The sequence below is a fragment of the Bombus affinis genome, chromosome 13, assembly GCF_024516045.1.
Source record: "Bombus affinis isolate iyBomAffi1 chromosome 13, iyBomAffi1.2, whole genome shotgun sequence".
NCBI lineage: Eukaryota > Metazoa > Arthropoda > Insecta > Hymenoptera > Apidae > Bombus > Bombus affinis.
In genome coordinates, this window is record NC_066356.1 from 7,089,908 (window position 1) to 7,117,901 (window position 27,994).

Consider the following 27,994-nt stretch of genomic DNA (forward strand, 5'->3'; position numbering starts at 1 on the left):
TTGCCACGTACACATATATGTATATTTAATGAATTAAATAATACCGTACAAAATGTACAAGATATATACAAAACGATCTTTATACAATAATCGAAGGCGTTGAACATGTCGTTTTCAAAAACATCTCGCGTTACGTAAATGACCGATACGGGATTGTGGGAACAACGGGAGCACATATTTTACACATATTTTACACCATTCCTGTTTAGACATCGTTTCGTATCTATACGGATCGTAACTCAGCCTCGTTGCAATTTCGATTCCAGACCCATAAGTTATTACGTCGGTCGGTCGTGATTTATGGACAGATGACGCACCGCAATGTATCATTCTATTAAAACGCAGAATCACCGTTTCAAATCAGTTTTTTCGAATTTTCCTTTCCATTTGTTTCCTCGTATCGCGTGCACGCTTTCATACGATTTTTTAATCGAGTTTTAATCTATCGTCGTTGAAATATTATTCAGGCAATTACACGAAAACCTGCAAAGGTTTAGAGGAATCTTCCTGCACTCTGTTTATATTGAGCTTTGGAAAATCGATAGTTATCGAGCAGAAAATAGGAAACTCACAATTGAATTAATTTTTCTTTCCATTTGTATCTCTATATAACGCACACACTCTCATACGATTTTTAAATCGAACTTCGATCTATCCTCGTTCAAATATCGGTAATTAACTATTGGAAAAATTTAAATGCGTCCTGATTGTATTTATTCGAACCTTGAAAAGCCAATAATTATCGAACGAGAAAACAAGAAACTGACAATTGGATTAATTATCTTCTTTAACCGGGCTGGCTACATTCTTGTAAACTTTCCAATCCGGCTACTTCCGTGTGGTTGTTATATAATTTTCTAGATCTTAGGCGTAGAGGAACTGCGGGAGATTACCTCGCGATTTCTACTTAGGCACGACCCTCGCTTTCGTAAAAAAGCAAATTTTTCTACAGCCTTAACGATCTTCTTGTATAAAGAAAAATTCTGTACATTTTACAAAATCGATTCTATATATAAGATTTCTAATGCAAGATCAGTCCTAATTTTTCTAAAAGAAGAACACGTCTCTTTGTGAAAGAATACTTTGTACAGTCTTTCCATTCCTCTCGTGCCAAAGTCTTACGTTTTTCTTCAGAAATGACTCGCCATTGTTTTGTACAAGATATACCTTAGCTTCTTAAAAGAAATTAATTATAATATTGGCTTATATTACAATGAACACTTTGTACAATCCTCCTTATCCTCCTCTTTCACTCTATTGTTACTTCATCCAAGATCTTCTCCAACCTACTTTACTAAGATCATTGGCTATCATGCTATCATTGCTTTTAATCATTGACTTCACCTCAGAGCACTGTAAATTTTCCATTAACTCCTGTATGCTTTGATAGCGTATTTGTATAATAGACCTGAAGAAGTTAGTTTCAAGCGTAACAATTAGACTATCCTGATTATGATGTAATCAGTGCTAAATTTAGGCTAAAGATGTCACCCTAAATTTAAAATTGGTATCCTTTTTAATTCTACTGGTCAAATTCTATCAAGAAAAAAAAAAAACAAAAAAAACAAACAGGAAAGAAAAAAGACGAAAAATGGGTCAGAAAATTAGAGTGCACTAAAACGCAGATCGTTCTCTCCAAAGAAATTTCCACAAATTCTGTCCTCCAGAATTTTCATATAAATTCAGTAACGAAGATTTTCTTGAAATCAGGTGCAGATCCGCCAATGTCGTGCCTGCAGATGTCCCCATTGTCCAGGTAGCTGACGTCCGAGTTTTTTAGGGTGCTCTTCAAGCTCTCGATCGAAAGATTCGGCATCTTCCGATCGACTGTGAGCTTGTCGAGATCGTTCATCGAGTAGCCGGGACCTATTCTCGTTTTCTTCAAATGATACGACTGTATGCTCGGCTTCGTGTCTATCAGATTGTTCCTCCTCTCTTCCGTCCCGTTCTCGATGATCCTCGGCGTGAAAGATCGCATGTTGACCTTTACCTCGCTGGCTCTCTTCGAGGGCAGCAGCTCCACCTGCAAAACAGCACGTTCTCACGATCCTCCATTATGCAATCGATGAAAGGCCAATCATGTTCTCGATGAAGTAATTCCAATGGTCCTCGCACTTTTCGTCGACAATGTGCATTGGTAAAATGGAGATCGTTTTGTTGGTTTGTTCGCGATGGATTTTTCAACGAGGTTTCGTGTAGACTTTTAGGTGATAATTGGAAACCTGGTGGTAATGTGCGATGTAGAAGATTATGTCAGTTTGGTGTAAGTCTAATTCGTTCGTTGCTAAGTTGCTCCGCTTTTGGAATTGTATATTTTTTAATGTAAAAAATGGCTGTATCTTAGGTCTGGATGATAATGTTGGTGTCGGCAAATTTTCATTGCCAAGTATGTTTAAGCGTGATTTGCTTGGAATTTCAGATGATAAACGGAAAGTTGGTGATTATGTGCGATGAAGAAGACTGTGACAATTTGATTGTAAATTTAACGCGTTCATTGCGCTATTAAAGTGTTAGGAACTCTACTTTTAGGAGTATACATTTTTTTGTCATATATCAAAAATATATCATCATGGGGTTTATTTTAAGCTAGTGTTTGTTTCGGCACGTTTTCGCTGTGAGGTATGATTCAACGTGGTTTGCGTGGAATTTCAGGTGATAAATGGAAAGCTGGTGGTGATGTGCAATGGAGAAGACTATAGCAATCTGGCGTATGTTTAACGAATTCATTGCGCGCTGCTAGAATGCAGCTACTTCGCTTTTGGAGTTGCATATTTTTTCCATTAGAAATGGCTTTATTTCAAGCGATGGTATTGTATTTGTTTCAGCACATTTTCGTTGCCGACTTTGGCGTGATAAATGGAAAGCCGTGGCGGTGGTGTGAGATGGAAAAAATCATGGGAATTCGGTACAAGTTTCACATTTACGACTACTAAAATATAATATACGAGCATAGTTTTCACTTCAGCAATTGCACCTTTTCTTCCATTAGAAGTGTTGAATTGAGTTTGAGTTTAACCGATGATGTTCCTTTTAACACATTGTTCGTTACTTTTGCTATGAAATTTTGTTAAAGCAGATGTACTAATTAAATTAACAGTTCAAATGACGTATGTGTAAATTGCAGCGAAAACGTTACATGCACTTTGGCAACTACGACTTCGAATTCAACCCTTTGCACTTCAACAAAATATACAACAAAACTCTTTGAAACTAAAAGTTACGTTTTGAAAAGGAGAAAGATATTGTACCAGTATAAATACCAAATCTAAATTGTAAAGATTGTTATACGTTTCTTTTATTCCATTTCCTAACTTATATCAATGAAAATAAAACGAGGTAAAAATTAAAAAGAGAAAAAGGAATAATGTTTCCAAAAAAATGTAAAAATAGAGTACAAGCTTGTAAATTTCTCAAATTTTCCTTTATGAAAATTGTAAAACGCTTTAGGAAGTATGAAACGGTGCTGTTGGAAATGTTACCTTAGTTCCCTTACGTTGAAAGTATTCGAAATCGTCGTTGGCCACGGTGGTAACGGAGCAACAGCTTCTGCTTCGACTCCTGCAAGAGCTCATGGTATCGAAATCTCCATTCTCCAGATCGCAACTCTCATCATCGGAAGTCTCATAACCATCACCTTCTTCCTGAGTCTCCTCTCTCTGAATATTCTGCTGTTCTTTCTTCTGATCTTGCTTCTTTAAGTCGTACGTCCTCGAGTCCAGCGCCGGTCGATGGTACCTGAAACATTTTCCATAAAAAGTATTTATGCTATTCTTATACTGATCCTCTTGCACGATAATTTAGAAAATGATAATATTAGCGAATTGATAATTTGCAAGTTGCTGCACGATTTTACAATATTTTAATGTAGATAACAAGTGATTTTATAAAATTTATTTATAGAAATTTACTCGCGTTATTATCAAATAAAATTCATTATTAGTACTGATGATAGCTCGTAACTAGATGACTTGTAAACTTTTACTAACAATGCTAGGCCAATTAAATCATAGGAAGCTTTTCAAACTTTTAACATTTATACCAAACAATCTTTAAAATAATCATTAAACATTTGTAAATAGTCTTATGAAACTTCGATTATTCCATTACTAAACTTGTCATTAGAGCTTAAGAATTGTTTAATATTGGTAACTTGTAAGTTGTAAATTTTCGCTAATAATATTACTTGAACGGTGCAAGAGAGTCTCGATAATACAATTTCCAAAGAAATCAATAATGTTTACGATTGGCATCTAGCATGATCGAAGCTCTGATTTCTCCTCAGAGCGATTCTAGGGCAACGTGGCTCTTCCTGCAGATTGTTATCTAAGCCAATGATCAAATTTTCCAAGCCAAGCGCGCTCCTTGCGTGCCTTCTCGGAGGTTCTTCTCGAATCTCATCTAGACTCTTCGTAAATTTCCTTTTGCTGCAAGGATCATCCAGCTGGACTAGGTTTTCCATATTCTGACCAAAGACGTCGGTACTACCAATTTTTCGACGACTGCCGGGTAGCTCCTGGAAAATCTCATTTGGTCTTGGACGTTTGTTCTGCTGGTCCACGGTGCTCTTTCTCGTTGTTTCCACGACGTTTGCTTCTTGGCGTGGCTCGAAGGTCGAGCTGGCGTAGGAAGAGAGTTCTGCGGGGAGAGAAGCGTAATTATTGTCCTCGTTGAGAGATTGTATTCTTGGGTAGTGCTGTATCCCCATCGTTATCGTACCAGTTTTGCCTGCAACATCATTTCCATTGTCTTTTTTTACCCTTCCAGGGCATTCGTCGGCGAATTTTGTTATTTAGGAATTCTTTGCGGGCTACACGAAAAGTTTTATTTTATCGATTATTAGTCTCTTGGCTAGAAAATAAATTTCTCTCTCTTTGAAATAAAATTTTGTCGCTCTTTGAAAAAAATTTCTATAATAATAAAATTGAAAATTATTGAAAACACGACAATTTCAGATAGATTGACTTTGATTCTTCCGATATGACTGTGTTATGTATTATCTTATAGTCTGGCCTTCGGTGGTTCTTCAATTAAGATCATTATACAGTCAGGATGGAACGATTAAAAAATTGGGAAAGTGTGAAAGACTTGACGCATTATCTCACTAATTGGCCTTTACTGATTCTTAAATTAAAATCAGTATAGAGTTAGGATAAAAGAATTCAACGACTGGCTCGCTCACTGACCCTATTAATCAACTCCATAAATTGAAAATTACAGAAAAATAATGATTCTTTACCATTTAGTTTACCATTATTTATGTCATCTGCTTACGAATTCGTTTCATCGAATAAATCGTTCTTAAGAACTGGATATTCGTGTGCTTATGCAATGAAAAATATATTAATAATAATTATAAAACTAGTAGAAAAGATGGAGTTAATTAGTTTGTTTTCAGAAAGACTCGGTTGAAAAAGTGCGAGAGAATTGATTTTCAAGGGCAGGAGAAAAGTGTACCGTCAGAAATTCTAGAAAACGTGACCGAGAATATCGATTTCCTACTTGCACAGTGGCCCATAATTCAAGGTATTTGTGCTATCGTTCGCGAGGAAACGGCACTTTCTATCGGCGATGGATTATCGTCCTACGAAATTCCTAACGCGTGTTAACCGGGTCGTGCGATGGTTCCCGATCAAAAATTCAGAGCATGTTCCGAGAGATAGTTGCCTATCGGCGGCTATTTGTCCCTGGTATCCAATAAAATGGCCCCTTCGGAGAATTCGTGATTCTTTCAAGATTTTTCGAAGTACAGATAATGCGCAAGAAACCATTGTCGGAGGATTCAGGAATTTTTAATAAATATTCAGCGTTGCAACAGCACCGGCATTGTTCGCCAGATCAATATGGCTGTGAAACCTTCGCACATTTCTATAAATAGGAGTGGAATCCTTTGGTGGAAGTTGCTTCGAAATAATGAATATTCATCGGAATGAATGAATTTTTTAAATCGTTTCGGAAAATGATTTTGGAAATGTATGTAAATAAGGAGACTACATAAGTGGAGTACTCTGGCAGAGTATTAGAATTTGGACTTACGCGGAATACATTCACGTAAAGACAATTTTTTAAAAATTAACCAACAATTATCGTTGTTATCATTTGTAAAAGAAATTATTAATTTCGTAATAATAATACGATATTTTAAAAATTATTCGAATAAATAATAATGAAACGCTCGACTAAATAGAAAGCAGAATTTTAACGAATAACGAACGACTTTTATCCGGAAAAGATTATTCTGCCCGGAAAGAATTTGATAATTATTTCGACTAAATATTTATTCCAAAAGGATCGAAATAATGTTCTAATTAAAAGTTGTACTCTTAACGCTTCGTAAATTAATTTAATAGTGATTAGTTTGATACACAAACCGTATCCTCGTTTCAACAATAATTAAAAAATATATTCTTTGCTTTTGAAATTATACTACGAACCATATAAAGTGCATTGTGGTCACGAAAGTATTCGAACACTTGTACCCACTTTTTATAAACATATGTGTGTCATACTTCCATATTTCGTATTAACTGTAGTTTTTATAACATATAATAAATCGCGATAGCCGGACATAGAGCGTGTCAATGGGCAACAAGCGTAAATGTCAGCACTAAAGAAATCCTACATAAGCTAGCTACCGCTAAAAACAACGAGAGAGAGAAAGAGAGAGAGAGAAAGAGAGAGAGAGAGAGAGAGAGAAAGAAAGGAAGAGAGAAGAGGCAATAACAGAAGGAGCAAAGGAAGCGTGTCGAAAAATTAGTGTACACTCGCCTCTGTTCTGATGATTGTGCAACCGGCCGTAGAGGCTTCCGTTAGTCAAGGGGAACTTGAGTCCGTGGTTCAGGTTCAACTGCAGCTTATACTCGGCATCCTGCTCGAAGTGACGAAACTTCCCATCAATGCCGCCTGGAAGCGTAACAGAAATTTTTTCGTGAAATCGTCTAGAAACGGGCCGTCAATTTCTCTTCTGTTGTGGCCGTTGCGCAAAATTCGCTCACCTCGCGATCTATATTAGCGGAGCCGCAAAAATGAAACACATAGTGAAATCAAGCGTCGTGGCTCGACGTTGGCCGGCTATAAATCATTTTGCAGACAGAAATATCGGGACGATCGAGAAACGTTCGTATCGAGCATTATTTTATAGGAAACGAGAGGCAAAAAAAAAAAAAAGGAAGAAGAACGAATAAATGGCGCGAGTAAAAGAGAAATTAACCGCGCGATACGCGGTTACCAGGATTGCGAGATGACGGGCTGTCGCGTAACTGATATTTCTCCTTGACGATTACGCGTTCGATGCAGCTCGTTCCCACGCGTGTACTCTGGGTCAACACGTTGCATTTTTCATCCTGCAATCGATACCATCCTCGCAAGAAAATATCGTAAAATCGAGCTATTGTGTCTTGATGCAAGATTTCTTGTAAGCATCAGATGTACCATAAGTCGGATATTCTATTCTATTGGAACACTCGCTGATCTCGTACAAAATATGATAATTGGAATGCCGATATTTACGTAGATTTATATATTCTTATTTATATAATTAAGGATTAGAAAGATAATTCCTTTACTTACTAAACATTATAACGCTATATTATCAGTCACGCTATAAGCATTAGGATATCCACGTACTTGTTATATTTATTCAATTCCAAATTTCACTTTATTTAGTATTCTATTATGAGATGCATACGATAATAGAATAGAATTATAGCAATAATATAATAATAATTAATAATAATAATTAACAACAATAATAATTATTAGCAATAATAGAATTATAATAAAATAATTAGAAACTAATGACAATGAAAAGCATTCAATTTATATCTGCTAGACGTCAATAATATTTGTGATCGAAGATGTACCATCGTATATTCTGTGCATTTTAGCACATTCAAGTCCCCATAAACGCATAAAAGTGCACAGTCTAACAATTAAATTAATTTAATTTATCAAAGAAACGACTAGTCGATTAAAATGTTACATCCGTGCATGATCGTGATCCAATAAGCTTGCAGAAAATCTCACCTTTATTCAATTTATATTAGAACAGAGAATCACGTACCGTGAGATAATCTCCTCGCGTGATCCTGTTTCGTGTAGACCTTCGCCACGTAGCGACAGAACATTTTGTCGAACAGTGCCAGAAACACCGGCAGCAGGGTGTCCTTTACCAGAGGCAACCAAGTCGCCAGATTCTGGGTTGTGCAGAAATCCCTTAGCAGACCTGGCTTGATAGATATCACCTGGTAGGAGAAAGAAGATTGTTCTATGTTATTACCACGGTCCATTGTCTCCAGTGTCTCCTACATTCCTTTTTCTTCCAATCTCCCTCTCTCTTCAACACGCGATCTTTTATTTCTGACTTTTGCTCAAACCTAGAATTTTCTTACTCGTATCCTTCACTGGTTATCCCAGCAAACGAATAAGCGTAAATATTCAAACCTTTGGAAGTGTTCATATCATGCTCTCATCGTAATCATCGTACATCGAGATCGTACTCATGTACTGTTATCATAAATCCACTCGAGTGTCTTACGTTATATTTTTATTCTTAAATAAAGCTTCAAAGCTTCAATTCTTCTCACGTATAACCATAATACATACCAGTATCGTTTGGAAAAATAGGAAAAACACTCCACACACGTATTTCACCCTGTCGCATTTTCCTCCACTACGAATCTCATCTAAGAAACTTAAATTCTTCTTTGAAACTTCCATTTCGTCGTGCGATCGCGAGAAATATATTTCCAGGATTTCTCCAGGATTTTCCTAAGCCACGAAGGGATAGTTTATTCTCTCGATCGATGAGATTTCGCCAAGAAATCGTGTCAGGAACGCTACATCGTGGCTTTCGCCGAGCGAAATATGCAGTGGAATGCAATTGGAATCGCGCGCGGCTAATTACTCGGTTCGTCTGCCCTCGACGCGTCGATAAACAAGCGACGCGCACGCTTCTGTAATTTCGCGGCCATGCTAATGCAGCCGCGGAAAGAGCGAGGAACCGAGAAAAGGGTGCGATGGAAAAAGAGGGAACGAGGGAAACGTCGAAACGCGTCGCCTTATATGGCCGGTCTGTTACTTTCGATTTTAGCCAGCCGCGTGCGGGAAATCTCGCAGTGAAAATTGCGTTCGGTCGCGCTTTCAGAAGCGCGTTTTTTTCTTCATTGCGTGGCTGGCGCGCAAATAAGTATACCTTGTATACCTTTGATACCTTCTCCGCGTAATAGCGCGTGAAGGAGAAACAGGGTTGCGTTGCAGTGGAACTCTTTGTTGAAACAAGATTCTAAACCTACTGCCATCCTTGAATTTTTATATTTCAATTTCGCTCTCGTCTCAGCAGACAGTATTTGTAACGTTCGAAGAATATTCCATACAAGACTGAAGCGAGAAATCATGCACACCGACAAGAGTTTACAAGGTCTTCACGTTTTATTCAAGCCGCGTGGAAATATTTTTCGACATTAGGAAAATACAATTGGATTAAAAATAAGCGGAAGTGTGATATATTATTCTAAACGATCAGACTAACGTTCCTATTTTTCTGGATCGCGTGACTAGGTTGTATAATTATCAAATAATCTGAGAATCAACCCGTATCGTGTATAATGATAAACATTTTTAATGCGGCAAAGGAAATACATAAAAAATAGGCATTTCAAAAGATAATTCTAGCTTAACGTTTTAACATCTTTAACACGCTTAATATAATCTCGGTAATTTTCCAGAAAATATTTTACGATTTCCTTGCATCGTTTCTCGTTTCGCATTTTGACTTTTATATCCACTTCCTATTTTCCTATCGGACAAATAAAATTCTGTTGTATCTATTATTTATCTTGACACGCAACTGCAGAGAATACAGAGCTTCTGCAAAGATGCCGAGATCTCCTGGAAGACTGATGTCCGCTATTTTCCAACCTTACAGTAGCGACCTTACATTTCCACCAAACGGTTCCAATACGTAGCTCGCATTAACAAACGCAGCACTCGTTGCAAAAATGAGAATGGTCGAGCGACTCATGAATATTCACCGAGCTTCGTTCCGCGTTAACATTCGAGTCGAATAGTTCGCGACTGGATAAAACAAGATATACGAGTGCGACCCTTCGTACGTTCGACAAGAATATAACCGCGAACAGCTGTGGAAAAAGCGGCAAGAAATCGTGGCCGATTACGCAACAATGAAAGTTCATAGTCGTATTTCGTATCTCTCGGCCAGTGCAGAAGTTAATGACAGGATCGACGTAAGAAAAGGTTTCTAGTCGCTTGGGAAATCGCGCCGCGATTCTAGACTGGATTTACATGGAATTATATGTGCGATATGAATTGCACGTGGCCACTCGTGCATACTGGCTAATTTCATGAAATTACACGGATAAAATAAAAATAACAGAAATATCGAAAACGTTCCAAAAATGATTCCGAATTAGTAAAATTCTTCCAAGACACATTTCAATGCGTAGGGGCTTCAACAGATCATTAAAAATGCCCGGTTTCAAAATTTAATTTAACACTCACTCATTGTTATTTCTTTCGTTCGTCTAACTCTATGCAATTTCTCGTATTATCTGGTTAATCAATTTCTCAATTTTCGTTAATCTAAATTTATTATTATATTAAATCATTTTTGTTACTATATACGGACATATTTGTATCGTCGTTTCCTTGTAAATATACAAGGGAAATAAAATAATTTTGAACGATTTATCGAAAATATCGGTCGATAGATTTGCTCACTTAGATTATTGAATTTGGCGATGCGGCGAGAGAGTGGCTCTAGCGATTTGAATTCTGCGCGTCTATTACGCGCGCGATAGCTGATATGAAATCGAAACTAGTATACCTTAATTAGATAGAGGGGAAACGTGCGTAGCGTTGGGCGCACCGAAAGCGACTCTCCCGTGGAAAGGGAAACCTCGAAATATCGTTCTATTAACACAGTGAAACCGTTTCATGGACGATATAATTGAATTTCGAATTTCACCCGGGAAACTAAGATTTCCTTCGCGTGATTCTGTCAAGAGGAAAGAAAATAAAGAAAATAAATCGCGTTGCTTTTTATGATACTTTCAGGGTTACGAACATCTTTATTTGGTTTATTGTTCTTACGTTCAGACTTTCTATCGGACCATTTATGAATCTAGTTGTTCCTGTACGATAATTCGATAATTAATGATTATCATATGTATATTTCCATTGGCTGGAAAAACCAATAACTCAAAACCAATAAATCAAAAACTCATCGTTTCAACGAATTTATCTTCTAGTTCTAGCGCTGAAGCTAATATGTAAAATCCATCATATTTTTTAAGGAAATATTCTAAATCTCTTCTAGAGTTTCTCTTTATCAGAAGATAAAAGCAAAGCCCCAACAGAAAGACGATCGAAAACTGGTTTCCCATTAGCAGGATTAATCCCAAGTTAATATTGCTATCTAATAATTATCATCTGCATGTTCCCAGTAACTGAAGAAACAAAAAAATCAAAAACTCGTCGTTCCAACTTTAGTCGTTTTAATGTTAAAGCTATCAAGAATAGAACAGGTTATGTCTAGATTCAGAAAGGCCACACGAAGATCATCGACTTGTACATATTATCAAAAAATCCATCTCCAACGACTGTGACCAGACAATTACAATGGAATATCCTCTCCTATACTGTTCGACATACAGAAACCATCGTACCTCAAAATCAACAATACTTTAGCAAGCTATAACATAACAATAACAAAGATAAATTGTCTGATAAACTGACAAACTGGATAACTGAGTAGTTATTATAGTCGCTAATGACCAACGTAGTTGATGCGACTATAAGCAACCCAATTAACCAGTTAACTGCATTTGACGAGTATATTCGTCGTCGCTTGCGTTTATTTACGCACCCCATGACCTAACCCAATGAGAGATTTTTAAAACTAAATTCCATAGTTGACTAGTTAAGAGAAAGAAATTGAAATTTGCGTATTATTTCCGGAATATTAGTGGTATTATATAGGATGCTTTTCACTATGTCAATAACGATCATTTGATCTAGAATATTTGCTGTTCTTGTGAAATAGAATCCTGTTTTCTAAAATTATGATAAAATTATAATAAAATAACCTTATAAACCTTTTTGCCTCCTTCGCCGCAATATCCAACATTTACCATGTTTCTTGTAAAGTATTCTAAACCGTTTCTCTACAATTTCTCTCTGTCGCAAAATAAAAAAGAAAGCTTCGGTAGAAAGACGATCGAAAGCTCGTTCCCCATAATTCGATCACGCCCCTGCTCTTCAACCTTCATTACCCGACAATTACAATACCCACGCAATCTCGAGCAACAGATTTTCTGCTCCGAATCTTTCGAAGAATACTCGTTGGCGTACTTTCGGCTTGTGGCGTATATTTAACACGTAACTAGCGTCGTTGCACGCGTGCTGCACAAGCGAATCGCCCCGGTTCGCGCGATTCCACAATGAGGGGCGCGTCGTATACTTCTCTCTCTCTTCTTCCTTTTATCTCGCAACCATTATCTTGTCTCTGTACATGAGCAACGCGAGTTTCTCCAATCAATTTCAACGGCGATTCGCGTTGAATCCTGAACGAGCCTTCCAAGCATTTTACGCTATCGCTCAAGAGTCTAGATGCCTGCTTGCTTTTGACAAGATACACTTTAATTATAAAATCACGAACGAATCATATTACAACGATTTATCCTTTATAATCAGCATAGCTACAGTAACGCACAAAAATATTCCGACACTTGTAGAAATCTTTTATGAATACGTGTATTCATTAGTATGTTCATTAATATATTCATTAATATGTTCATGTATATATCATACGGAGCATTCTGTAGTATCATTAACACCGTAACAAGACTACAGTTTGGATAATAAGTTCATTCACGTTTTCTTAAAAGAGTACATGGACATGTTATTACATTCATACAAATAATCTATCTATATAATCTATCGATATAATCAAGGAGTAATTCATTTATGCCATTCCTCTACAGATATGTGTTTCATAATATATTTCACAGAAATCTCGTATCTTTAAATCTTTTTAGATAATTTTTATAACATCCTTGGAAATGATGAACTGTTCCAGTGTTCAAATACACTTTCGCGAATCGCTATATGTATGTAGTAGTAGATATACATACATACCAGTATATAGTAAATAGTAAAACATATTGTTGCTATCTTTCTAACAGGTAATTTAGATTTAAAGCCATAATAAATACCATAAAACATAATAAGTATTAATTCATCGTTAATTTGTACACTCTGATAAAATTCATATATTGTTACTACGAATCGACCAAAGTGGCTGGATATTTATGAGTAATAGTGTAGCTTGCCTTTTAATTGTTCGACGAATAACGCGGGAGAGTCACGGTGCTCGACTCGCGTAGAATTCGAGCGAATATATCTCTGGCTTTCTCGTTGATCGAGGTCGGTTCGGTTGACAGCGATTTGCTTCGCGCGGGGTGTTTGAAAGGAAAGTGCAACGCGAGTAAAAAGACCGAAGGTCTGAAAGTCGAGTTTATTCTGTGCCAGTGTCGCCTGGTAATCGCTTATGCTTCCTAGTCATCGTGAAACCGAATATTTCCTGATCGATGCGCTTAGAATTCTTTTCACGTTCGTTTTGGAGAGCGTGTTGAATTCTGACATGGAAATAATATACTTGTAACACTTATTTTATAACAGATTACAGTGACGAGTACATTAATAGATCATGGTAAATTTAATGTAATTTAGTTTATGACTATTAATTAATAATTCCTGACAATAATCCAGTAATTATTATTGAAAATATTGGTTTAGAAGTTGATCTATATTAAATATAGATTTTATCAAACATTGTAATATAATTCTATTGTAAAGGTTTGTAATAATATCTTATTGTATTGTAAATATAAAGATTAATGAACTTTAAAACATAACGTGAAATTTATTATATAAAGCAAAAAGAAAATAATAGTGCTTCAAAAGTACGAGAAATGTATTTTTAATACGCTTTTACAGAGAAAGAAATAGAAGTAAAACTTACAATATAATTAGTTGAATAATTAGTATACGTGTAAGCGTTTCCTATTTATGTACTGGCCACTAAATATCGTGGATGCGTTTATGTAACGCACTACATTGGAACGTTCAAGTATTTATATAAAATCATTCGGAGAGATACGATCGTAAAAGTTAATGAGAAAAGTAAAATCGGAACAACGTAAATATTCGTCGACAGCAATAAATTGTTACGAATTAACATATTAACGTTATTAGTAGCAGTCAGACTTCGAAAATGAAATTATGGAAGATTTTTAACGAGAAATTAATATAACAAACTTTTTTATACCTTATAAATATATTTTAAAAATCTCATCGGTTTTTGTAGAACGAAACAATTTTCTTCGGTTTTTATGAAAAATAGAATGAAACGATTTTTTTCTGGACGAAAGAGACAAAGAGGCATGGAGGAGATTTCAATGCGTGGATCGAAGCAACCTAATTCACTGTTGGTCGTTGCCATAATCAACGAGATACGTCACACGAGCGATTATAAATATTAATGAGTAAGGTCAGGAGAAGTTTCTCTAGCGACAAGCTTGCCATCCAACGAATCATAATCGAGTCTGATATCGAGGTCGTAATCCATATTAAGCTCGCACTTTCGAATATACTTGTACATTATCGGTCGTGTGTAATGATACTAGTTTTTTCCGTTGCTCCTCCTCGCGTTCCTATACCGCTTTTTTAACGCTGGAATTTCCTTATTGATATGATTTTACACGGTTTCTTTTATGTCTAGTGAAACTACTTCTTTAATATCCTTAACATCATTCTTTTTACTGTCTCTTTTTCTTGGTGACCTTGTTCTGCTTAAAATTTTTTTATCGTTATGAAATATTCCTCCTTAGTCTTCCTGCATCTATTCTCTTTTTTACTGCTGAAATTCTTCTCCTTGCACCATTAACGCTGATTTTTATTATTACTATCTCCTTTTCCCTCTCTTTGCATCGCTTTTCCACTACCGGAATTTATAGTTTTGAAGTCTCCAATGTTCTTTCTCTCATTGTCGCTCTTTATGTTTCGATACTTCTGTATGGTGCACTTTTATTGCTGGAATTTCCTTTTCAAAAAAACTAAATATTCCGCCTTTTTCCTATTTCTTTCGAGTGCCGTGAAATATAATTTTGTATCTAATTTAATAAAAACTCATACATGCATTCGATACGAAAGGAAAGTCTCGGTCATTTGTCTCCCTTTCTGAAGTGCTAACTTTCTCAATGATGAACGGAATTCCGGTGTGAGAGGAAGAGAATAATACCGGAGACTCGTTCACTTCCGGAGGAAGGGAATTCGAGCTAGGTTCCGGTTTTCAAGGGTACCCTTTCCTTTTTATAATCCATTTGAATATAAAGAAAACATATTTTTTGAAGTATTTCTGCTATTTAAAATAATCTAATAATTTTAATGTTCCTGGCTCAATCATGTTAATAAATTCAATAATAACTAGAAATTAAAGATATGTTTAAATGTCATCGAACAAGTAGATCATTATAAAACGACCTCTATAATCGAATACCAATTTACCAGGCTGATTTAATGAGCGAATTAAACCAACGATCTGCTCGTGTAATCGCAAGTAGTTTTTTAATAACGCGTGACAAATAACATAATCTGAAATAAGTCAAATCATGCCCATTACGAAATCATGCCCGTTACAGTCAATAATTCAACTCACGCTACTAATCGGTCGATAAAAAGATAAATTGAAAAATATCATTTATCAAATCAGACAGAACTTTCTATAATTTTTAATTTCCTAATTCTACTGCAATTCTTGAATTTCTATATTTCAATCTTACTCTTATTTTAGAAAATTGCTTTGCTTGTCAATAATAATAAACGTTCAATAAATAATATTTTTGCAAGCTTCCAAATAGTTTCTCGCATTCTCTGAAAACCATTTTTGAGTTGCGTCACTTTTGAAATACGTGTGCCATATTTTCTAACGTTAAAAAAGTTACAATTAGGTTTAAAATAACTAAAGGTACGCAGCGAAGTTAATCCGAGTCTACACAAATGAAAAAAAGAAGAAGATAAAATGTAAAGTAAAAGAATATTTACCAAAATTGGAAGATATTGGAAGACGTAGCAAACGAAGAGAATGCTGTAAATCGTTGATCTTCCGCTAGCTTCGTCTATCTGGACTCTCTTCTTTCGTAAACAAGCTCTGCTGTTAGTGGATCCACTGGTGCACGATCCACTCGAGGGATCCCAATGTTGAGGATGGCATTCGAAGGCTCCTGAAGAATTCTTCGAACTCGTTTCCGATAGGTCTGACACTGATTTTAGCAACTCGGCTTTCGGTGTACGACAGATGTTCCTGACCAAAGCCATCAACAGGCTGATCACAGTCGTCATTGCCAACAGACACCGTAGTGAATTCATGAAAATTCCATATTTCAGAGAGATCTCCTGCGCTAGGAAAACGCAGAGATCTGGTTCGAAGTTGAGGACCCCAGTGACACCAACGCAAGCGCTGATCACGCTTAAACTGACCAGATGATACTTAAGATGATTTTTCGTAAGATTTAATGCTTCGTCGCCCATGCTTATCGCGGTGAAAATTGCGATTGAGGTCAGTGTCAGTTCTTGAAGGATACTAGACGAGTTTAGCATCCAGACTAGGGTCGAGCAGAATTCTGTGAAATAAAATAATAATTATGTACTTTATTAATATTTCAGCTTTAAGAGCCAAGGAATGAAAACTCTGTTTATATTAAATTTTATCTATTTTCACTTATGCTTCCACTTTTACCACGCGTACATACTTACACGTGTTATATTTAAATCCTCTCTCATTTTTGCTTCATCCTATTTACACCTTCTCCTCAATCCCTTACTTTATTTAATTTGCTTTCTACTGCCCGTAGCCAATTAACTACCAACTCATTCTCGCTTCATCCTAACGCCTTTCCTAGTGTTCAAGTGACACTGGTAATTATGAAACCTTACGAAATTGTTTTATCGTGTAGAAAGCACAGGCAACGTTAAAAAGATCATACAAATTGTACTTTCTCGTTGTGCATTTTTACATAAATCGTGTATTTAATCTATTTTGTGTAAGTATTTACAGTTCAATTAATCGTACAATGTATAAGCAAAGTTTCCTAATGTAATAATTTCAATAAAAAGTTTCCTTTGCCCCACGCTTCTAAATAAAAGATTCCTGCATAAAAGAATACGAAGAGATTAGAGCGAGTTTTGGAATTATTTTGCCGAGTTTCCAACGCATCAATTACCTGTTTCCAAAGCTTTTATTATATTTAGAAAGAATGCATTTAAGGGATAAGATTGCCCCTGTCTATTCTCAAGCCTCTTTCAATCGCTTTCTCTTCAGACACTCCTATCATTTTCTCTTCCTACAATAATGATAGAGCAACAGATGCGTAACTTCTTGTTTCATTACCTCCAAAGTGATTAGTTGGCCGAATGAGAGTAAGAATGGCGTACAACAGCAATCCAAGCTGGTGAACCAAACTCTGCGAGAGAATGGCTACCGTGAATACGTCGATCTTCCGTTTCGCCGAGGATGGCTGGTTCTGATAAATCAGAAGCGACCAAGATAACAGCAGGATGCATATCGGAGAACCTACACAGGTGGGCAGCCATTCTCCTACCTCGCTTCGCATCTCTGAAATCAAAACACAACCTCTCTTTTAATACCTATGCGAAAAGGAAAGAGAAAAATTAGCGTGCCTTTTTAACAGAAGATATAAATAATTCACATTTTAATAAGATGAAAGGAAAGTGAGGTGGAACGCCTATTCTCTCTGTCAAGGTTCTTTTCATTGACCCACGGGGAAAGTATAGAATTTATTGCCAGACTTAAAAGAGGCTTTTGAATCCTTTCAGGTTTGAATTTCTTGTAGTTTCTAAGAAAAATTATTTCTTTTTATTAACTGTTAGTAGACTGCGGATATTTGATTATATGAATTATAAATATACAGTGGTGAATAAAAGAAAGCTGAATTGATACTGACACTATAAATTTTAGTAACCTTTTGTATCAACAATCTTTTATCATATTGATGATAATCGCCTATTGCGTAGTACTATTATATTTATTCGCTCTTTAATTAAATGTAGATCTGCTTTGTAAAATGATAGATACCATCTCTACATGTATTATACTTTTCATACTTTTTATTTTATAAACTTTCTCTTGTCTGCTACTTTAATTAAAGACACGGGATCCAAGTGGACGAATTGCGTTACTTATATTTTTGTGCTTACGTATCTTATGTACGCTCTCTACATTTTTGCACTTTCAAATTTTTCAGAAATCGATAATAACTGGTGATTTCTCAATTTACTAATATTACCGATAAATTAGTATACAAGATATACACATGCGTAAACGGATATTTAACCGAAGATACGTGTACATATATAGAATCTACATTCGAATAAGATGAAAGGAAAGTGAGATGGAACGTCTATTCTCTGTTAAGATACTTTTCATTAATCCACGGGGAAAGTATAGAATTTTCTATACGAGGCTTCTGCCAGGCGAAAGAAGATCGAACGAGCCGAAAAAAGAATCACTTCAATTCATCCAATTAAGTCTTTCACGCGAGGTAATTTCGCGCTAATCGTCCGTCTCGATCTCTACTCCCAGGAGAAGGCTCGAAACGGAACGAACTTTACAACCGGTAAAATGAAACGAGCAAACTATTCATTAAAATGCACTGGATCTGTCCCAGTTTACCAGAGGTGGAGAGATGATCTCGGATATTCGTGTGATTTTAAATTCGAAAATAGTGCCATAAAAGACACAGGAAACATAAATTTAACAATCGAGGAGGATTAAAGATCGCATCATCTACTTTTCTCAATTCTCTCACTTTTCAATAATTTGGAAACCAAATTTATCGATGAAGAACCAACTATCTAGGTCGGCTAATAATTTTCTATTATTTCGATGCTTTCCAATCCAACAAGTATCCTGCATGAAACCAATAAAATCATCATAACTAATTTTACGACGCTCAGTATTTTCCAAATATTCAGGAATAGATGAATACGTATTTAATCCTGAAATCAAATAAAACAAAATTTACTTGACGATGTACTGAATTTTTAAATCGCTTTTCTGCGCAAGACTTATCATGTTTCTTTTTTTATTTTTCATTTATTTATTTGATTCTTGCTTCTCGACTTTGAATGGTACGCTATACACCAATACTATTTTTCTTTCATGCTATGACATTTATCTCTCTAGTTTTTAATACTAGCTTAGAACCTGTTAATTATCCTATTATATCATGTTTCATCTTCCCTGCAGACGAAGCTAGAACAGTTAGCTTCCAAGAATTTGGCTGAGAGATGACGACGGAATAATTGGAAAATGCCACAAGAATCGACGGATAGATAGAGACAGAGAGAGGAAATTAAAAAAAAGGAAAAAAAAGGAAAACGCAATGGAAATTACAGGTAGAAGAAAAGGCTGGTTTCCTCGGCTCGTTTCAGAGGCAAGGTTCTCGTCAGTGAGAGTGGCAATGCCTTAATCTCGATGAAAGCTCTCGCAATTAGCGTCGTACGCGTCGAATTATTACATCCTCGTGCTCGAGGAAGAATGGCGGGAATGATCGTTAATCAACGAAGTTATTATCGCGAGAAGAAGGAAGTTCTTGATTGGTTTCACGTAAAATGTCAACGATGGTAAGAGAGAAGGATGACGTGAAGAGACACCGAGCAGATCATGATTTTTCTTCCTTGTTTCAAGTTCCAAGTATTCAGCCACGGACTCTGCCTCTTCTTTCGTCTCAACTCGGCTCCGCTTTGCAACTTTCTATTCCGCGTGTGGCTGTGGTCTAATTTATTATTGGAAACGAGTAGAATTTTAAAGGATTCGTCCAACATTTCCACCGAAATCGTTCACATCGCTGAATATTTTCCAGTACGTGAAATTTGTCTTATTTCCATCAATTCTAAACAATTCAGTAACGTCAATCATCGATGATCATCGTGTTGAAAATCATGTTCACTAATTAACTAGTCAACGTGTTAAAGGAGTGTACGAACAATTTGAAGATACGAGCCAGTAAAAAATAACTTTAAAAATATTTTAAACAGCGTGGAGAGCAATATTCCCAAGTTGAGTAACTGTCTCTTTAAAAACGATGAAGTGTTCAACGATTAGTTGCATAAATTCCCAAGTTTTGCGCAAGTCGTACTATTATCTTTTTTATCGTCGATATCACGTAAACTTCATAATTTTACCGGGTTTTCACCAAGTCAGAGATTTTCAACGATTGTTACGCGACGAGGAAATTTCACTTTGGAGCTGTCAGTCAAGCTGAGGCCTCTTCGAGGTAATTTCTTGACGGAAAGACTTTACCGGGATCGCGCAGGTTTCCAAGAAAAGAAAGAAAAGAAAGAATCCCAGCGAGAATCGAGTCGAAACACGCGAATATGAAGCGAATGGCTCGTGAAATCTTTCCACACCCTCGGTTACTTTCTCGTGGCCCTTATCTCGTTGATCAAAAATTGTAAATATGTATCTTCCATCTCCTGTACCTCCGAGTGACCGGCTAAATACCTTTTCCTCCACATTAGTAGATTGGTACACTGAAAATGGCAGGAAGGAAATAGCTGGAGTAAGGAAACATGAATGTTTCCCCCGACTGACGACCACTACCACCCCTTCCACTGCTCAAGCCTTCCATCACTTGTCTTGCTAGCTATCACCCTTTCTGCTTCTCCTCCTAACCCCAATCTTTTCTGCCAAAGATTTGTATAAATTTTTATTCGTTTACCCTTCAAGATACCCGCTCCTCCCTCTAGTCTTTTGTAGGTTGCACAGAGAAGAATTTTGAATAGTATATGAGAGTAGTTAGTAAAATTGGTACACTAAAAAATGCAGCAAGGGAATAGCGGGAGTAAGGGAGTAAGAAATTTGGAAGAAAAGAATGCGTTCAAAATTCTTATGTATTCAAAATAGCGCGAGTCAGATTAGAGAGGTTCTTGTAAGCTTATGAGTCTCAAATGTTCGTAGAGTAGGTCTTACGTTTTCATACTGAAAATTTACGAGATCGTTAACATCATATTCATGCAACGTGCGATATTATAAGGCGGAAAATTTCGGTTATCCTTGCAAGAAATCGCTAAGGAGAACCGATGCAATAATCTTAATGCGTTAGTTGCGTAAGTGAACGAAGAAAATAATTAGTGAAGTGAAAATTTCAAGGAAATCTGGCTACTGGGCAGTTTAGAAAAATATTTGTACCAAGCTTGATACAGAATATTTAATAATTCTTTCAAAGTATTTAAATGTTGTAATATTTTAATATCGCAACACTTAATGATCGTCTTTGATACGTATGCCTAAATATCTTGTATATAATTAATTTATAATTAAAGTTATATAACGATGATAAGTATCTCTATGTAACCATGCCTTTCTATTAATGAAAATAAATATCAATATTAACAAAAACACTCGTTTAGAATCAAACCAGTTAACGTTATGCAAAAAAATTTATTATTATTGTTAGTTGTAAAATTATTGTTACTTGTAAAATTTCATCAGTAATAATGTAGTACAATTATGCAAGAAAAAAAATTACGTCTTTTTTATAAGACCACTTTAAAAAATGCGTTTCTATTACTAATAACTTGCAAAGAAGTAACTTTTAATAATAAAAACAAAAAGAATCCGATACCAGCAGTTTTAATTACTTTTATGGTTGTAACGTTTTAAGTGGCGCTTGGACGAAGTGAAATTAGATTCAAAGTAGAAAAAGTCACGGAAACCAGGTTAATTTTCCTTCTACTGATAACAATGTCGTTCGAAGGAACCAGTCTGAAGATCTTGTCTCCATTATACTCGGTTCTTTAGCTCGATGTGAACGTCATTCTTCCTGCTGTTTCTGCCGGAAGTAGGTTACGCCGAAGAAAGTCCGCAGAATCGCGCGCGTCTGTATGGTAATGCCATAAAAAGGATTTACTTTCGCAGGAATTTGGACAGATATCTCGAGATTTTCGTTTAGTTTTTTTTTAGAGAAGAAACAGGTATTTCTTATTCTATTTTCTCCGTCTATTCACAACTGAGTCCTTTTTAGTCTGCAATAAAGACCGTTCTTTTATTATTCGTTAATAGCATAGTTCCGTATAAAAAGAAGACATCGTGTGTATTAAAATTTGAAAATTTGATTGTGTTATAGAATTATATTAATATTATGGCAGAAATCTTACAAATCGTAAATTTCCAGTTACTAACAATAATAACAAAAACATTTGGCATTTGTGCATTTATAATGTTATGGAATTCAAGATCATGAAAATACATATAATATACAAAAACATATAAAATATCCAAAGTATATTTTTGTTATAATATTACTTATGTTCCATTTCTTTGACTATATTCGCAAAATAAATCACATATATACAAATTTGAATAAATATCTGTAGTATCATAATAAAACTTTCTCGTATAATAGTAACAGGTTTAGTACTAGAACTGGTGAAATTCTACAAATTTATGAATCATAAATCACTTGATTATTGTATTTCACTGATTAAAATTCTGAACGAGAAGTCTATACGCTATACATTACAAATAACAACTAATGGTTACTCTATTCACTTTTATCATTATCAACAAATTATTCGCTAATAAATTACTGTTCAAGAGAGTCAATTTTACCGAAAAGAAATAGATCTATAGTTTAGCTAATAAATGACTTACTAAAGTGCAGTGTTGCATGTACGCAAGTACAATGAAGCGTGAAAGGATTAAAATTCTATTTTCAGGAAAGCGAAACTTTTAAAGAACTTTAAACTTTTAAAGGAAACCTTAGAATTCTATTTTCGTAGAAAATTAAGTTTTCCATAGATTATCTAAAGAAAACGTAAAAAATTCCATTTCCGTAGAAGAAAGTTAAATTTTTAAAGGATTTAAAAAATAGACAAAAAAAGAAAAGAACGAAAGTCCAAAGCACTCAGGATTCGAATTCTTTCGTTAAAACGATAAAGCACCTAAAAAAAATACCTCGAGATTCATCAAGACCAGTTTATAGCCTAGGATTCCCCCTGAAGAGTTCAAATGTTCCTCTCGAAATGTTAAAAAAGAAAACATTCATCGAAGAAGCAGTACAAGTTTAAAAGCCACCGCTTCCTAATCACGTGGATCGCAGCACACACAGATAGAGGAACACGTTTATGACCGGCATGCCGGTCCATGGACTACGAGAAGCAGCAGCGAGAGGTGTGTCGTTCGATTAGACTGGAATGCTGGGAGGTGTGTAGCATCGAGCAAGGTCAGAAAAAACGCTCGTCGTCACGAAGCCACATGAGATCATCGAGGAAGACGTTAATATCTGCTAAGCTTGACCCTATTCTAACTGAGAGTCAACCGGTACTAACAAAATAAAATTCTATTCAGAGATCTATAACTATTCTAATAAAATATCAAAACGCGAAAGAGGAACATTCCAAAGAGTGGACATTTGTTAGGCTCTTTACTGTTATTTTAAAGCTTGGCTACGAAAGGTGCGATGAATCTGAATCACGCGATCTCTGTCAATTTCTCCTGGTCGCGAAAGGCATCATTGGATAGCTTAGAAGTACATAGCTAACACTCGAATGCCATAAACGCGTATTAAATTTTTAGCAGCAATATCCTCCAAGCTAAAGATATCTTTGGTATACGAGTTGGTGCAGCTTTTTATAGTAAATAGAAAGATGTGTCTGAATATTTAAATACTTTCTATAATTTCTATATGTAGAATAACGAGCGTTGAAAATAATTGTATAATCATAGTGTTCCAGAGTACAGGAAGTGTACTTTTAAATTTAAATTAAAGGATAGTACAAAAAGAATTCAATATAATAAAGTAATTGAATTTTTGTATACATTACAGGAAACGTATACGTACACTTCTTCTAAGAAAATAATTAGACTACCAACTAAAGACTTAATCGTAATTTAATCTATATCAAAACCACTCTGCATTTCCTGCTAATTCTGTTACTCATTCGAAACTACTATTACATCAATAGTAATTTCCCCTATTTTTGTAGGTTTTACATAGGTGAAAAATTTTTGTTAAAGTACTAAAATTCTAAACCTAATATTTTTTAAATTCCTGACACCCACGAAGCACGTAATAATTCTAAGCTCGTTTCACCTTCTCCGGAAAAGTATTAGCCTGAACTTCGCAATCAAAAATAATTTTCATTTCAATCCATCTTTATCTTCCCCCGCGTCGAATATCATGGAAGAACTTGGTCGACCAATTTAACTTCCTGAAACTCCAATAGACGTTCCTGAATAGCGCAATTTATCGGTAGCCGTTCGAGATTCAATTCGAAGTATCACACGCAGCATTCGCGAAGCCAAGGGAACGGCAATTCCCGCAATTACCTCTAGTAGGATGAAATTACGTTTCATGATTGTGACCTCTGGCCAATTAGGTCTTCTCTGTCGAGCAATCAACCAGCCTACGTGAAAACGATATTTAGTGTCACGAGTATCATGCCCCCGGCAAAACTGGATGCTCTAACTCGGTCATGTGAAACTCTGTCACCCACTCTTTCACGGTGTCTCCCGTTCCTCTATGCTTCTTTATCTCGCGTAAGGAATGCTCCCTGTCTCTTCTGGGGCTTGAAAAGGACTCTGGCCTCCACCTTGAAACCGTTTCTCACGATGGTTATGCGCGATCCACCCAACAGGAATTTTGTTTTGCCAGGTAAGACGAGAAGAGGTAAACGTATGGCTTGATCCATGTACGTACACGCATACGTTTCTGAATTTGGTGGTTCGGGTGGAAACTGGTTCCCAGAGAATTTCTCTGTCGATTGGATGAATTAATATATCGACAAAGAGTCGACTTGTTTTCAAAGGAATCTTGGTTTCGATGTACTCTTCGGGCTTTCCGAAGAAAAATAAAAATACAGGTGAATCGGAGGATCGTGTACTAATTTCTAAAATCGCAAGCAGATAAAGTATGCAGCTGGCGCGATGCGTTCAAAGATAATTCCAGCGAATTAAACAATTAGTTCTCAGAAAAATTTCTCCGCCGATTGGATGATTTGATGCATCGATGAAGAGCCGCCGTTGTTTTAAAGAAATCTTGATTTCGACGAACTCTTCGGAATTTGCAAAGAGAAATGAAAATGTACGGTATAATCGCCGACTGAAAGCTTGTCTTTTTGAAGAAGTTTTCATCTCGATAAATTCCTTTGGAAATTTGGAGGAAATGACTCTAGCGAATTGTGAACCTGGTTTCAAAAATATTTCTCTGCCTGTCGAATGCATTGGAGCATTTATCGAGTCAATTTCTCATCAAAGGGTTTTTATCTCGATCAAGTTCTCTCTTCAAGATTACCTACCAGAAGGAACACAAAAATACAAACGAAGATCCGAGGATCACGTATCAACTTCCAAAATTATAAGCAGACTAAGCTGAATGCTTAGAGACTGCGACATCAGCTCCAAGATAATTCTAGCGAATTAGAACCCTTCTAATTCGAGTTGTTGGCACCGGCACATGGGGTGACTGCATCGTGGTCGAAAAGTAGGTTACGAATACCGGCGAGAAAGTAACCGAGAACCGATCTGTCGTATCGTCGAGAAAGATTAGGCGCGGCCGGTTTGCATCGGCGATCACATTATCGGTTGAACGTGGCTTTGGCCACTTCGTTGGCCGTCTCCGAAGATTCAGGACGGCCTCTGTACGGCTTCGAGTGCCTTGATGCATCGATACTTTTTGTAGCTCGAGCCACCGTCAAGTACGTGCGTGCCAAATTCCATTCGGCCAAACGCAACCGCACTGTCTATGTTCCGCGTTGTTTCGAGGTCAGGGAAAAACGGCTATTTCGCGAACTAGGAATCTTCTCCACACATTATCGAATTTCTTCGGATACTTCTTGTGCAATTCCGTTAATATTATTAGCGAAATTTTACAAGTCACAACCTACAAATTAGAAATAAAATGAGAAAACTATGATAATCAGTTTTTGTAGACCTTTCCAATTTGAAAAGGAGGACTTAATACAACGTGGTTGAAAAAGAAAATAATAGCTGAGCTGAATTGAAAATATAAAGAATTGAAAAATAGCGGATAACTCACTAGGGTGTGTAATCAAAGACCCTTAGGATTTTTACAAAAATATATCATCTCACCTCCTATTTTTCTGTTTAATCGTGCACATAAAATTATTTTACTACCTTAGAGTAGCTATGCTACGGTAGAAGTCGTAGACTATAGAATCTTCGTTTAGAAAACAAAATTAACATTTGCTAGAATAACATTTTATTAGAATTGGATAATCAGGTGATTTACAGTTCTTGAAATTTATATTTGTAAACTATAACGAGTAAATTATGTATATGTGTTATATGAGGAAATTTATTGACACAGGTAATTCAATTGTGTAAGACAGCTCTACTATACACGTTAATGCATGGACTGTCAAAATACTATGAAAAACGTAGCTAATATTAAAAAACTAGAACTAAAATTTCCAAGAAAATTTATTCAATTTGCCATTACAAATTCCTTTTACCAGAAAGCTCTTCAATTGACGGTTTCTAATTGTAAGTAATAGTAGAATAGTGGAAAAATTGCCCGTATGAATATTTTACGAGGTTGATTCGCTATTTACGTGGGACTGTACCGTAAGAAAAACTTGTTTCTGTCTCGTAATAGGAGCTAACAGGAATATCTGATTACTTCCTTGTTATACTCTTTGCGAACTACACGCGATTATTTTTAAAGTTTCGCAAATCTAAACTACAAACCCTACGAGCCAACCAATTTAAAATCAGACCGAGATAAAAGGCTAAAGGAGTAATATCCTGCGAATCAGAATTCCGGAATACGAGCGAATTAGAATTTCATCGCGGAACGAGCATAATTTCGAAATTATAGTACTAGGGTCGGCGTATCCGATTGAGGACTGCATTTACATTGTTATGCTCATTGAGCGAATTAATGCACCGTCCATAAGCTGACGCAAGGACGCGAGGCGGAGATGTCCTTGATATTTTACAAATCATTTCCGCCGTTAGCCAGAAATAATCGAAAACTAGGAAAGAAAAAAAATATCGGAAAAGAAAGATATAGAATAAATAAAAACAAAAGAAAATAATTTGGTACTCACTGCAGAGTGTCAGTGATTATGCGGAACTATCGTTGCCGTGGAATGCAACCGCATCGCTATTCAGAGCCTGCGGATGCGCGCGATCTCGATCAATCGGATCCTCGTGGCCGGTGCGACGCGATTTCTACGTTTTTGTTTCCGCCTCAGGCATCCTCAGCCTCCTCTGTTCTGGTCCAAGTATCGCGTGTTACGACTATATCAAAGATCGTACAAAGTATCTACAGCTCGATGATCACTTCTAATCCAGGAAATGATACTTCTCTCTGTCACACTTTCTCTGATTAAACTTTACACTAGAACAAAAATACTCGAGTGCCCAATTTAAAGAATTGTAAAAAAGAGCAAGAGAGTAATAATTTTTTGAAAGAATAATTCCCGCCAAAACGCGAACAAATCGGTTTATACACACCGATTGTCGGCTCTTGATGTCAACGCGGAGTACGAACACTGCGGAACATTTTTCCAAAAAACAAACTATTCAAAACAGTCACCGTATTTGTTTCGCGTATATCAATCGATTGGAAACTTTCACTGTTTGGGGTACCTTTAAAATTTCACTGGACCATCAGATTTTCGCTGCAATATGGGCACCGACCGTTAAATTAAATTTTCAATTAAATCGCCGATCTTTGTCTCGTGATCGACGACTGACCATTGACACGCATGAATGACAAGTGAAATTGTTTGAGCTGTCGTTAAACGTGGTATGTAAAGAACGGGCGCGTCTATACGATACCAGCTGTCGAGCGAGCAATATTGCCGCGAAGAAGCCCGGACCGGGACTGACTGGCCATAGGATTCATTTGGGTCAGCAGCACAACGTAGT

The 27,994-nt window shown here is 36.3% G+C and overlaps 1 protein-coding gene across 3 annotated transcripts; it reads right to left on the bottom strand.

Annotated features, from left to right (window-relative positions):
• On the bottom strand, nt 1–27,959 carry LOC126923388 (uncharacterized). Of its 3 annotated transcripts, none has more exons than XM_050736783.1 (8): nt 27,169–27,959; nt 17,465–17,689; nt 16,120–16,697; nt 8,060–8,240; nt 6,766–6,900; nt 4,242–4,725; nt 3,494–3,735; nt 1–2,023 (listed from the first exon to the last, which is right to left on the bottom strand). In XM_050736783.1, exons 2-8 carry the CDS (start codon nt 17,685–17,687, stop codon nt 1,707–1,709), a joined length of 2,160 nt encoding a protein of 719 aa, XP_050592740.1. In that variant the 5' UTR covers nt 17,688–17,689; nt 27,169–27,959; the 3' UTR covers nt 1–1,706. The 3 variants fall into 3 exon arrangements, with proteins under 3 accessions (XP_050592740.1, XP_050592739.1, XP_050592741.1); XM_050736782.1 differs by having other exon boundaries at nt 3,480–3,735; nt 27,169–27,957; XM_050736784.1 differs by having other exon boundaries at nt 3,480–3,735; nt 4,242–4,635; nt 27,169–27,956.
• Nucleotides 27,960–27,994: the final 35 nt, after the last annotated feature.

Coding starts and splice junctions, on each gene's coding strand:
- LOC126923388 (XM_050736782.1), bottom strand. CDS start 17,687: ATGCGAAGCGAGGTAGGAGAATGGCTGCCCACCTGTGTAGGTTCTCCG. Junction 4,726..6,765: donor GCACAATCATCAGAACAGAG/GCGAGTGTACAC, acceptor ATGATGTTGCAG/GCAAAACTGGTACGATAACG. Junction 3,736..4,241: donor GATCATGCTAGATGCCAATC/GTAAACATTATT, acceptor AAAATGTTTCAG/GTACCATCGACCGGCGCTGG.